The 14,129-nt window shown below is 34.0% G+C and overlaps 1 protein-coding gene across 7 annotated transcripts in view; it reads left to right on the forward strand.

Moving 5' to 3' along the window:
* LOC145255854 (UDP-N-acetylglucosamine--peptide N-acetylglucosaminyltransferase 110 kDa subunit-like) overlaps positions 1–6,387 on the forward strand; it is a 93,206-nt gene extending 86,819 nt beyond the window's left edge. For 4 of the 7 annotated variants that reach the window (XM_080114620.1, XM_080114616.1, XM_080114614.1 and 1 more), the window contains exons 19-22: positions 2,377–2,670; positions 4,823–4,940; positions 5,293–5,416; positions 5,575–5,742. In XM_080114620.1, coding sequence (XP_079970746.1) covers positions 2,377–2,670; positions 4,823–4,940; positions 5,293–5,416; positions 5,575–5,734 — 696 coding nt within the window. In that variant the 3' untranslated portion in view covers positions 5,735–5,742. Of the gene's footprint in view, positions 1–2,376; positions 2,671–4,822; positions 4,941–5,292; positions 5,417–5,574 lie in introns of all 7 variants that reach the window. The other 3 variants (XM_080114618.1, XM_080114619.1, XM_080114615.1) reach the window with 2 other exon arrangements.
* The last annotated feature ends 7,742 nt before the right edge of the window (positions 6,388–14,129 follow it).

The following is a 14,129-nucleotide window of genomic DNA, read 5'->3' on the forward strand; positions in this document are numbered from 1 at the left end:
GAACCACGCATGTGCGGCTTGTTATTCCTGATAATCATAAATGACCTCCCTGATAAAATTGGCTTAGAGACGAGTATATTTGCTGATAACACAAGGCTCTATAACAGACATGAAGGTAATAGCTGAAATCTTAGAGGAAGACCTCCAGTCTGTAGTGGAATCGGGACATAAATGGATAGTAACATTCAATGCTGCCAAGACTAAATTTTATCTTTAATAATTACAAGAAACCTTTTCAACCACTGATAGCCATGGCTAATAATACACTACCGGAAAGCTCTTCATTCAAGCTCCTCAGGCAACATGAATTGGAACAATTACATCTAGGGGATTGCCAAGGCTGCTGCAAAGAAGGTTACTCCGTGCTAGAAAGTTATTTATGCCTGAGAGTATCTTGTACCTCTACAAGGCCACCATTCGCGCATGCATGGAGTATCGTTGCCACATTTGGTCTGGTGCATATTAGTCTTTCACTTCTAGAAAGTGTTCAAAAAAAGAATCGCCAGCCTAATAAGTCCCACACTGTCAACCAGGCTCCCATCGACAAAATGTTGCATCCCTGTGTTTTATAAATATTTCAATAGGTGCTTAAGCCCTTGTACCTCCTCAACGTAAATACCCTTGACAAGCACCAAAATTTCACCCTACATACAAAGTAAAGATTCTTAGTTGCCTGAAGCCTTCTACTTTAATAGTTTCTTCCCTCAAACTGCTAGACTTTGGAATTCCCTCTTGGGTCCCTCCTTCCCCGACTGTACTGACATGTAAAAGTGTAATGAGAATATCCTGCTGCTCAACTCCCTACATAGTATCCCTGCAAATTATGTCATAAATAGTAGCCTCCTACATCAAAGTGGCACTTCTTATCTGATTATTGTCTGGGATGAAAAAAACGATTTTAAACTTTAAAAAAAAAAAAAGAATGTTTCTGATGCATCTGATTATTCAATGGCAATAAGTTCATGAATTCTGTTCACTGAAACTAAGGAATCATTGGAACAATAATTTTTGTCTCAGCAAAGAAGTCCAGTCATGTAAAAGGAACAACCTAGCACTCAACTAAAGACATTACCAAGGAGGTCACTTAGTGTCCAAAATCGTGAAACTTGGATGCAGGTCAGAAAAACACATAAAGCTCAAGAGATGTTAAGTATCTACATTTACTGAATTATGTTACTTGGCCTTTTGGTCAAGATCAAAGTGTAGTATCTGTTCCGGCAGATGCTGCAGGCTATGACTAGCAAAGACCAGATGTGGGGGCAACCCCACATGCCTGACCATTAACCAGCTCCCATTTCCCACCTCTCAGGAGCTGGTCCCCTTCTCCCTTCCCCCTCCCTTCACTCCTCACATTAAAAATCGGCCTTGTGCCTAATTTGCTCGGTGGGGGAGCAAATAAATACCATCTGTTCTTCAGATGCTGCACTTAAGATAATTTGTACCAGTCAATGGAGGGGAAACCCTCTATACTGGGACAATTATTATTTTTGGTAACCAGAGTGCCCCCTTTTTGCCTACTTTTAGGGGAGCTGGTTTTTACCTCACATTAAAAACGGCCTTGTGCCTAATTTGCTCAGTGGGGGAGCAAATAAATACCATCTGTTCTTCAGATGCTGCAAGCTATGACTAGCTATGACTAGCAAAGACCAGATGTGGGGGCAACCCCACATGCCTGACCTTTAACCAGCTCCCATTTCCCACCTCTCGGGAGCTGGTCCCCTTTTCCCCTTCCCACTCCCTTCACTCCTCACATTAAAAATCGGCCTTGTGCCTAATTTGCTCGGTGGGGGAGCAAATAAATACTATCTGTTCTTCAGATGCTGCACTTCCATTTCTTGTTCTCTTTCGGTGAAGGAGCAGTCCTTCACGACTGAGGCAATTTTTTATTTTTGTACCTTTTCTCCACGTTAAAAAACGACCTTGGTGTCTAACTCTGTCCCGTGGGGAAGCATTGTAAATAGGAACATATACTGAATTTTCAATTGTTATCTCCCTTGTGATATTTTGGAAAGCAGTTATGTCCTTTGCAGACATTTTATGGGCACATGCCGCACAGCGACTTCAGTTAATGTCCTCATTAGAAAAGTACACTTTTCAGTTGTAAATGTTTAATAAAAATTTGTTGATCGACACAGGAACGCTTTTATTCATTTTTTTATATGCCACCTCTATAAACCAACGGGATTCAAATTTGGCACACCCAGGTTGTCAATCTGCTACACCACTGTCAGCCTCACCCTCTTCGCTTTTTCTATTTCTCTCATTTTATGTTTCTTTCATCAGAAATTGTTATTTTGTAAAGTAATTTAAGGATTTTTTACTCCATATTTAAAAACCATGCTGTAATCTTTTCTCCCTTTTTCTTCTCTTCTCCTGGTTCAGACCAACAACAAAGCTGCTACAGGTGAGGAGGTACCGGAGAACATCATGCTGACTGCGCGCTCCCAATACGGCTTACCAGAAGATGCTGTTGTCTACTGTAACTTCAACCAGTTGTATAAGATTGATCCATCCACGTTGGATATGTGGCTAGACATCTTAAAAAATGTCTCGAACAGTGTTCTCTGGCTTTTGCGTTTTCCGGCAGTTGGCGAACCCAACATCGTTCAAGCAGCCACAAACCGAGGACTGGCTGCGGGACGAATCATTTTCTCTCATGTTGCTCCAAAGGTCGGTTTTCCCATTTCTTATTTCTCTTGTCTCTTTCTCTTCACTTTCAGTAATAATTCTTGCATAAATCGACGGATGCTATTTAGATTTGCCAAGTGAAACAAAATTTCTATATTAACAAAATTGTAACCGTTTCTCACCTCTGTGACTTGCACATTGTTTTTTTTTTTTTTTTTGTTTTTTTTTATATTAATCATTTCTGAAAATCAAAAATGTGAAAATACTAAAGTAAAAAAAGGTTTAATTATGAAATTAAATCCATCACAGTGCATTTCCATTACTTTGTAATCTTTTGTTTATAGTTGGAAAAAAAAAAAAATTGTGACTCTTGTGAAAGCATTTAAAGTGGCTTAAATTTCTTAAATTTAGATTTTTGGATGTTTTGGAAAGTTTTCGCATTCAATAATTTAATAAATAGAAATTAAATGAACATTGATTATCATTTTTTTAATGAATTAATCATGTCTTATTGTTTTCCATATCCTATTCATGTCGGCCTCTGCATTAGAAACGTTGCTTAATATATATATATATATATATATATATATATATTAAATAAAACCAGCATGGAAACATCTCCATCATAAAAAGATTATCAAATATGATTTCTAAATCATTAGACTTGGTTTTGTCACAATCACAAAAAAATGTTTATGGACGTGGACTTACCTGGAAAATCTTTTTTGTGAAATTATTTTTTGAATTGTGAGAAAGTTTGAATTTAGCTCCTACTCCGATTCTAATTTCTATTATAATCCAAAAGATACAAAATATAATGGATCAAGAGTTGCACATTTTTGACAGATGCAACTTCAAACAAATGTTGCAGGCAACAATTGATATGGATTTTCTGCAAATCATTCACCTTTCATATGGAGTTTGGCATGCCAATTTGTGTCACCCCCTTCAGCCGGTCGGTTGAGACGATCGTCGACCTCAGAACTCTTCCACTCCAATTACGGCAGCCTGAAAATGACCCGACTCTTGCGGTTTGCAGCTCACTATTTTCGTCCTTCCAGTGACCACTGCCGGTGATAATTCTTAGCCGTTTTAATGTTGCTGATATGGGGTAGTGACAGAATTACCAATTGATCGTCTAAATTTATACCCTGGACCTGTCGTTGTGTACTCGCTTACCGGCGAACATCGCCGATAAGAGAGCCGTGGATTTTAGTGTGGTGAAAAAGGAAATAAAAACGATTCCACACATGAATAAACAATTAATCTGGGTTTATTCACAATAATAATGGTCTAATAATATTTCAGAGTTTGAAGGAAGTTGGCTGTAGCTATTTTAAAACGGTAGCTTGTGACTCGAGTTCAGATAAGTTTTTCGGCCATTAGAGATACGTGTTTTAAGTCAAAAGCCCTCTCTGCCCGACTTTAACACCATCTGAATTCGCCAAAATCGAATTCTCTCTTCTCTTCTTCCCCTCCTCTCTTCTCCTTCTCTCTTCTCCTTCTGTTCTTTTCTCTGTGTTCGAGGAATATATACATATCCATCAATGCCCTTTAAACATCACGAGTTTGTATTTGTTTACAACAAGAAAACTTGCCTGTCATCAGCTTTCAAACCTTGTTTTCTAAAATAAACAACCGCCTGTGATTTCATCTCGAATTCTGTGTTTCAAAATAAACAGCCAGCTCACTCCAAACTCTGACCGTTACAACAATAAGTATCTCTTGACATACTTTTTCCTTTGTCTGTTCTAACCAAAGAGTCATTTGATCGTCCTATTTTTTCGTTCTTTTGGCTCTTTCTCTATAACGGCATATCAACCCCGTAACTTGGTTACATTTGAAGGTTCACAGTTCAACTCAGCTTGACTGCATTTCATGTTTTAATATTTAAAACTAGAATTTATACTTCTTGCCGTTTGAGGTTTTTAAATGTATGCAAAGATGAGATCAGCTTTGCCCATTACAGATTCAATTAATTTCAAATCCACAAAATATTTTTTATAAACTTAGTGGTTAATGTTTACCAGAAAGTCTCAATAATGAGCATGTCAAAAACAAATGTTGATTTGAAACTATCCCTTTCATTATCAGCACAATTTTATTTTTGTAATTGAGCCTCTCCTCTTCATTTGTTAAAGATTATAAATTTCTTTGCAACTAATTAAATTGAAATGTTTGAAATTTGTTTCAGGAGGAACATGTACGCCGTGGTCAGCTTGCTGATATATGTTTAGATACACCGCTTTGTAACGGACACACGACTGGTATGGATGTGTTATGGGCAGGAACACCAATGGTCACTTTGCCTGGTAATTGTTTTGTCAGCATTTCAAATGTGATTTGTTTTAAATGATGGCATTAAATTTTTTTTACTTTAAAAAACAAAAAAAAAAATGAACCGTAAAACTAAATTCTTGGATTTATTTTGGGTGATATTTCATTGACAAATTGCTAATATTATCTGTAATTGCTTGTACACTGAAAATTGTGCGATTACAAAACAACATTCTGCGTGTTCTGAAAAAAACCAAGCATGGTGATGCAAGTCAAAAGTTCTCGACATTTGAAATGACGAATAAAATTTTAAAATTGAATTAAAATGATCAAATTTAAATGCATATTTTATGTTCGCCATTAATTTTCCATGACATTATTTTCCAGGTGAAACTCTCGCTTCTCGAGTGGCCGCCTCACAACTGCACACATTAGGATGTCCTGAGTTGGTTGCCAAATGTCGAGATGAATATGTAAATATTGCTGTGCGTTTAGGAAGTGATCAAGATTAGTAAGTATTTAATAAGTCTTGATTCATCATTATCCATTTGAATTTTGTGTGAAAAAAAGATATTGATTTCTGTACAAAGCATTCAAAAATGTTTTCGTTTCAGTGATTAAAAAATTGTAACATGAAAACTCAATTTCATGTCTTTTTTTTTTTTCCAGCTTGAAATCTGTTCGTGCAAAAGTGTGGAAGGCCCGAACGACAAGTCCGCTTTTCAATACAAAATTATATGCTAGTCATCTTGAGAAACTTTACCTACGGATGTGGGACAGATATGAACATTGCTTGTTACCTGATCACTTGACTGAACCTTGGAGTTGAAAAATAAACGTCATCCTCATCATCATCATCATCACCATCATCATCTCTACCCCACTTCCCTCTGCAATCCCTCTTCTTCAAAAAACGGAAACCCCTCTCTTTCCTTCCTGAAAAGTAAAGAAAAAAGGCCTTTGGCAATTTAAAAAAATTTTTTTCTTTTTGTCAGGAGGTGGGACTTCCCTAACCCTCAATAACAATTACCCTTGCAACTTCCTATGCCAAAGTGCACAATCTGAACAGGTCAACCCAAGCAACAGTGTATGGAGTCTCACTCCCTCTTATGCCCATCTTTTTCTTTCATCATGGCCCCTCCTTCCCCATCTCCTCTACCCATTGGATGATGTCATGGATTTGTTGGAGTCGGCCATGATGCAGCTCCCCATTTTTTTTTCTTGCATTTTATGAACCAACAAAAGAAAAAAAAAAACATTGGCATGAAATCCAAAAAAAAACTTAATATAATTTGGAACATTTGCTGTTGCTGCAAATTGTGTGGCCTTTTTTAATTTAATATACAAACATAATAAATATATATATTTTTGCTTATATATATATATATATATCTACATAAAGACATGTGTACAGAGGGACACACTACAGACAATTGGTTGTAACTAACGGGTCAAAGATATGTCCACATTTTGTCCTTTCAATGAGTTTTGCTTTTTTTTCTTTTTCTTTTTTTTTCCCCCTACTTTTATTTTGCCTTTCTCGTCTATTTTCTCAAAGGAGTATTTTCTCTCCTGCTCAAAGCACCATTGATAGTTACTGCTGTTTGACACACTCTCTTCAGTTAGATGCATTTATTGAAGGAACTTTGTTAAAAACTACTGTAAATAGATTTCCAGGATCTTGATTTAGTAAAAGAATTAAAAAAAAAAACTCGTCTTATTATTCTTGAGTGAATGCAAATGAAAAGAGAAAAAAAAATTCACACATTTGTTCGTATGAATTTTCACGGTAAAAATCCATAATAATTAACACGTCTCTTTTGCCCCCCCCCCCCCAAAAAAAAGAAAAATAAGTTATACAGTTCTTTGTCCACAGTTTCTCCTACATAATAAAGAAAAATCTGTATGATGTACAAACCTGTGATCAAACTAAAATATCATATTCCTAAAATTACGTAAATTAAAGTTTTATGTTTATAAAGGAATCATTTTATAACAATTAATGGGAATTTGTAAGCATTACAGCAGAAATCTCTCAAGTTTGAAATATTGAGTTATCTCTTTGTTTCTTGAGATTGTTTTCAAATGGTGAGTGAGACAGTTGCTCCTCATCAAATTTGATTTTCTCATTTAAAAATAAAATTATTTGATCAATTTACATAATTTATGGAATATGATACTTTTGTTTTTTGGTGGCTGCATGCATCATAAAAATATTTGTTTTCACTTTTTAATATAAAGAGCGCTCTCAACAAGAAAAACTCCCTAGATGAACTGATCTACCTAACCAGCCAAGTTTTGTAACATTTTTTTTTTTTTTTTTTTTTAAGTTAGTATGTGATACTATACTTCATTTTTTTGTCATCTGTCAGTGAACAAGTCTTTCAAGACTGAGGTAATTTTAAATTTATCCCAATCCAATACCCCTTTTTAGGGAACTAGATTTTCCCAACATAAAAAAAAACCAACCTTGTGTGTTTACTATCCTCATGGTAAGACAAGGCAAACAGAAATATTTTTATCAGATGAAAAAAATTAAAACTTTGCTGATTAGGCAGAGAATTTCATTCTAATGTGTGTGATATAAATTATTAGTGTTGCGATTATTCCGAAATTTTTTTCCAATTCCGGGAAAATGTTGATTAACGATTCCGATTCCCGTTGAATTGTTTTGAAATATACCATTATATAATTAAGTTTTTGCATAGCGAAAAAGTGGAAATACAATTAAGGGAATTTTGAAAACGATTTTTTTTTTTTTTTTTTTTTTTTTTTTTTTTTTTTTTTTTTTTTTTGTAAAATTTCTTTCATTGGAGATAAAAGTCAAAACAAATATTTTAACCATGAATTAAACATGCACCATGAAATTAATAGCAATCAATTTCAGGAGTCATTTTATATATTATATTATATATATAGAATTTTTGCGTGTGTGACCTAATTTTTTTTTTTTTTTTTTGCCGGAGTTTCTATAATTATTAACAGGAAAGTTGGTGAAAGTCAAAATGGAATCTGCGCTAGTTTTAAATATTTTCGAGTTTAATTATGTTCACAGAACTGTAAACTGTTCACAAAATTTTGTGGATCTGCTTACTGGTGTTTGCACCAACAATATTGAAGCCTACTGGTCTCGTATTAAAAGAAGGCTAAAATACATATCCGGATCATTAGGAGAAATGAAATGGTTTCATGTCGATGAGGACATGTATAGAGAGGCTTATAACAGGAAAAGTGAAAAAATAGATAATTTTGAAACATTTTTAGCGCATGTTCATGAAAAAATATGGCAATTAAAAAAAAAAAAAAATCCGGATAAACTTTGGGAAAAAAACATGTTTTGAACAATTGAAATTTTTATTTTTGAATAAAAAATAATTATTAAAATAAAAACAGTGTTCTCATCGAGTAGATTTTATTTTATTCAAGAAAAAATGTACTCCTGCACTTATTAAGCTGTGCTGAAATAATGACATTATTTAGAAAGCTATTCTTAACATGGGGATGGGAGAGTTGTGTACCTATTCTGTACTTTCACCTAACAATTTAATAAGAACAGGTATTGTAAAACTTTAATTAAACTTGAAAGTACTATTTAAAAATAGCGTGGATCAATAAGTGCGCTATCACCAAATAACATTTCACTGTGTTTCGATCTATGACATTTCATGAGAGGTACGTACACGCTAAAGCTTTTTTTTATTTTTGCTTATCACCACAAGTGCTGATTTTGACTTTCACCAATTTTCCTTTAAAAAACAATTAGAAACTCTTCAAACATTGGGCGAGGCACTTAAACCATAACGCGGACATAACATTTTTTTGCTTTGCTTTCATTTTGTTTGTTTGTTAAATCCGGCTAAAAAAAAAATAAAAACAAAAGAATACAAAAACAATAAGAAAAGGGTATCGTAAAACTAATTAAACTGGAAAATAATATTCAAAAAATAGTGCGGATTCCTGTTGGATTGTGTAGTGGACTTTCGGTCAGCGTTCAAGTTGTGGATAACTTGACAAAGACTAAAGTTACTTCTCATGAAAGAGAACTATTTATGGCACAATGGGAGATTCCATTGTGCACACATGGGCCAGTCTATTCTTTGGATTGTGATTGGCTGAATCACCTGATTGGATATGCTTGTACATAAATACAAGCCCTCAGTCCAGCTCAATCTGGTGTCAGTCTTGTGCATAAGCTGGACCCTTGGTAAGTGTTGCTGCTGCTATTATTATTATTATTATTATTATTGTTGTGTGTTATTGACTAACAGTTCTTTTGATTATTCTACAATTCCATTTTGACTTTCACCAATTTTCCTGTTAATCTTCTCTATATAAATAAAATGAACTCATTTTTTCCCCCATGTGAGTTTGACCTTAATAGGATTAAAAATCACGACATTACATTCAAATGTAATGTCCCCACACTTCAGCACAGGATCTGAGGTGTGCTATAGGCCTACTACCCTTACAGTTCCTTGATATTCGTACATTTCTATATTTTTTCCAGTAAGAGTTCACTGCCACAATCGGTTAGAATCAATCGAAGTTGTAAAATCTTTTCTCTCTATTTGATTCATACTCCGCCCGCGACCACTTAACACCGCTGCGGATACGTCCACAGGGTATTATACATGGAACACCGGTTTGAGTTCTTACTTGCTTTAAAAATATGTATTGGCATTTTTCCGTTGGGTGAATTGCGACTTTACATTCCAGTTATTCTGTGGGTTGCTTGTGCCATTTTATGAATTTTTTTTCCTCCCTTTTTGTAGGGGTGGGTGGGGGGTGGGGTTGCGATTTGAAGGATTACTTAAACGAAACGAACTAACATTAGATTCCAGTTTTTACAAGAAACTTTAACAGTCAGCCGCCAGCGTTCTTCAAATCTTGCACCGATTAATCGCTTTAATATTTTATTTACTGTCTTCATACTTCTATTATGTTTGCACTGATTTCATACGTGATACTAGGGGAGGGGAGAGCTGACTTCCTACTTTTGGATTAGTTACTTATTCATTATTTATTTCTATACATTGCATTTCTGAGAGTTTCATTAGCACAATTACTACTACGCTATCGATATTAGAATCAGACGACATTCAAATTGGCTAACAGCGACAACAAAGAAAACAATACAAAAAAAGAAACCAAAACAAACCAACATTAAAAAAAGATAAAAAAATACAGTCAGTTTTCATGTTTTATTCATTCATGTTTTTTTTTTCATTGAAACAAAGAAAAATAAATAAAATCTAATAAACATATTTTCATTATACACAATAAGTTTTATTTTTTTAAATTTTGTTTTTCCATTTGAATAAAAACAAAAAAATTAGATTTAAATAAACATATTTGCATTTTACGCTGTAACTTTTTTTTTTTTTGGGGGGGGTCCTTTTTTTTTTCCTTTGGCATTCTTTCACGTTCGTTCTGTTTTTTATTCCTTTCAATTTTACGCGTCATATATTAGCTAAACCAGTGCGGGGGTGTTCCTTCACCCTAAACTCGGCCTCCTTCTGCTACTACGACAATGACGTCAAGTTTAACCTAGAAAACGTTGACGTTAGTTTCAACCATCTGCAAGTGTTTTAAAAGGGTTAATTGTATCCGTTCTCAATTGTGTCTCTCTTTCGCGTAGAGGTAACGTGTCAGGGAATTTTTTTTCCGCCTTAGCCTTGATGCTTCGGGTTCGAGCCTATCTTCCTACCTTTTTTCCTCTTTTACACCTTTTTCTTTTTACATTTGTTTGCGGTTTGGCTTTGTTTTGGTTTTTCCAATTTTTTTATAACATCGTGTTTTTTTTTTATATTAATACAGCCCCCCCCCTCCTACATACACACCTCCAAACTCCCGGGCAACGCCAGGTACCCTCTGCTAGTAATTACATAAATTCCGGCTAAAAAAAAAAAATCCAGCCAAAAAAAAAAACAGATGAAATCGTAAAAATCGGTGAAGCTTAGATAAGTAGGTCCTGCACAGCCTCGTTCTGACATTCGGAAAATTTAGGTTAACAACCAGTGAAGCTACCGAAAAGTAACCCTTTTGAATGAAGATACATATAAACAATATTTTTAAAATTAATTTCTATATTTTACTTAAAAACAAAATGTAAACATATATAAACAAAATATTTTTAAAAAAAAATAATTTAATTTGAAATAAAAATTGATTATAAAGAAATTTTTTTTTTTTTTTTTTTTTTTTTTAAATGATTATTGAAAAATATTACAAAGTGTTTACATAGCTGGTTCTTTGGGATAATTGGGGCGCCTGAAACCTCCAATCCAAAACAAAAAAGGCTATAGTGTTTTTACTATTTTAAAGCGTTTTTTAAGTTTGAAACGCAAGTAGTGGCTAGTTAACTAGTAACAATGGCGCATGGCGGAAATTCTTCAGGGTTTAAATGTATTAATAATGCTTTTTATGGTGGTCGAGAAACCTTTTTTACTATTACTTTCTATTTACTTGCCTCCCCACGAGGGCAAAGTTAGATACAAGGTCGGTTTTTAATGTAGAGAAGCATTTATTACTAAAAACGAAATGGTGAAATATAAAAGCAAGTTAAGCTAACAAACAGAATACTTTTCAAATACATATAAACATATGCACAAAAATTCACAAATATACATTTTTTTTTGTTTTTTAACACATGTTTGACAAAAAAGAAAACGGATACAAAAAAAGAATTATTTGACAAATAGGAAATTTATAAAGAAAAGGTTTTAACAATTTAGAGGATATGTAGACTTTTTAAATATTAAAGATTGTTCCTTGGTTCCTTTTAGGTAACGAAGGATTTGTTTTGCATGATTAAGGTCTTTAGTTATCAGTTTCAATAAGTTTTGAGATAGCTTTGTTACAGTGTAACATACGTCAGGCCTAGTTGTGGTCATCAAATAGATGAGACTACCTACCATTTCCCTGTATATTCGATTATGGATTTTGTTTCGGTCCCTATCTTTTTATTTATGTCCATTTCGACGGGAGTTCAACACAGCTTGCAATCGTGCATTTCACAGGTAAATTTTATACCAAGGAACCATGATAGTCGGCCATTTTAAATTTTTTATTTAATTAATTTTTAACCTCTTTTAAAGTGTTGTCCACAGTTTGAGGAGAGTAATATATCGTCAACCCAAAAAAACAAAATGAACAATTTATTACCTACATTTTTGGTATACATGCATGCGTCTACGGGACATTACTTGAATTCCTGTTCTATTAAATAATTATGGAGTGTTAAATTCCAATTGTGTGCACTTTGTTTTAGTCCATATAATGATTTATTTAATTTCCACACCCAATTTTTATTTTTTATTTTAAATCCCTCTGGAGGGTAAATGTAGATTTCACAGTCAATCGGAGCATTTAAATAAGCATTTTTTTTACATCCATTTGATGTATTTTTAAATTGTATTGAGCAGCAAGTTGTAATAAAATTACAGTTGTCGTTAAATTTGTCCTTGGTGAAAATGTTGCAAAATATTCCACTCCAGAAATTTGTGAAAAACCTTTTGCAACAAATCTTGCTTTAAAAGTTTCACTGCCAGAAGCTGTGATTTTTGAAAAAATCCAGCATGAAGAAATTATATTTTTATCTGGTTTTGCCACTATTTCGTATGTGTTATTTTCAGATAAAGCTTTCAATTTGGATATCATAGCTTATTCCCATTCTTGGTGATTTTCTGAATTAATCGCCTCATAACTTTCCGGTGCGCTGTTCAACGAGTAACAGTAATCCATGGCGTAATCTTGTATCTTTTAAATTTGTAAGAAGTCTGACATCTTTCGCTCCCTTATTGTGTATCGATGTGTCTGGTTAATATTTTCGTCAGAAGTTCTACTGTAATTGTCGTCGTTATTAATATTTTCATTGTGATCGATTGAGATGCTAGGTAATATTTCACGTTTTTCATCCACTGGATCGTCATTTTTTAAATTTAATGTACCATTGAATTTTACACATCTAACCCTTTTTATGGCATTTTGGGTTGGAAAGTAGATTAAATATGCCAGACTGTTTTTATTGTAACCTATGAAAATACCTTTTTCACTTTTAGCATTTAGTTTATTGGTGTTTTCTATAAATGCAAAACAATCAGAACCAAATAGATGCATTCTGTTCATTTTAGGTTTTACACCGCAAAACGCTTCATACAGCATTATTCCGAGTCTCTTATTGAACAATCTATTTCTGATATATGCTGCTGCGATTAAAGTGTGCGTCCATAAACTATGGGCTAATTTTGATTCAATAAGTAGGCATCTTGTCATCTCAAAGAGGGTTCGCCATGTCCTTTCAGCGGTGCCATTTTGGAAGGTGGAATACGGTGGTTAATTAATAGAAGTTCAAAGTCTTTACTAGTAAATTCAGTCCCATTGTTTGAGCGAATACATTTTACTGAACCGTACGGGGTAATATTAGCTAAATATTTCTTAGTGGCGAGGATAGTGTCGGATTTGTTTTTTAGAAAATAAACCATAATTAAACCAGAAAAATCATCAATAAAGTTCAAAACGTACCATCGGGCTGATCGGACCTGCTAAGTCACAATGCACAAGTGAGAGAATTTTCGTAGCTTTTTTTTGTCTGGCGTTCGGCTTATATCTTTTGTCATTTTCCCCTGTGCACACACATCACAATTTGGGAGATCGTCTGAAGGTATTATTTTCATGCCTTCGACTACATTTGGTAATTTTTTTTTTTTTTCCTAGAATTTTATGCCAGGTTTCCAAGTCGTGACAGGCAGTTTTTCAGGGAACCATACTTTTTAAATAATATAGTCGGCCATTTTCTTTAATGTCAAATACAGTTTCATTGGGCCATATCAATTTTGACTTGTTTTGGCCAAATTTTACATTCGCGCCTTGTTTAATTGTAGCCTGCACGGAAAATGTCTTGCTTAAATGTAGGTATGAACAGAGCATTTTTTAGAATGCAGTTACAGATTTCGCCTTTATTTATTTTATTTTTTATTTTTTTTTTAGGGATATTTTAGCATCGCCTCTTTTCAAGACTATATCATTTATTTGACTACTGTCGGCAAGTTCGACAAAATGACTTTGTGGATTAAAGTTTGAATCAAAATTAATAAAATCAGATTCCTTGATGATAACGTGTGCTGTAGCACCACAGTCTACAAGGAGATTTTTACCGTTTGTGGTATTGTCAAAGTTACATGTGAATAGAAATGTATTTTCTTCCTCAAAGTTATCAACGTTTT

The sequence above is a fragment of the Euprymna scolopes genome, chromosome 31 (assembly GCF_053919585.1).
Source record: "Euprymna scolopes isolate OS-2025 chromosome 31, ASM5391958v1, whole genome shotgun sequence".
Taxonomy (NCBI): Eukaryota; Metazoa; Mollusca; class Cephalopoda; order Sepiida; family Sepiolidae; genus Euprymna; species Euprymna scolopes.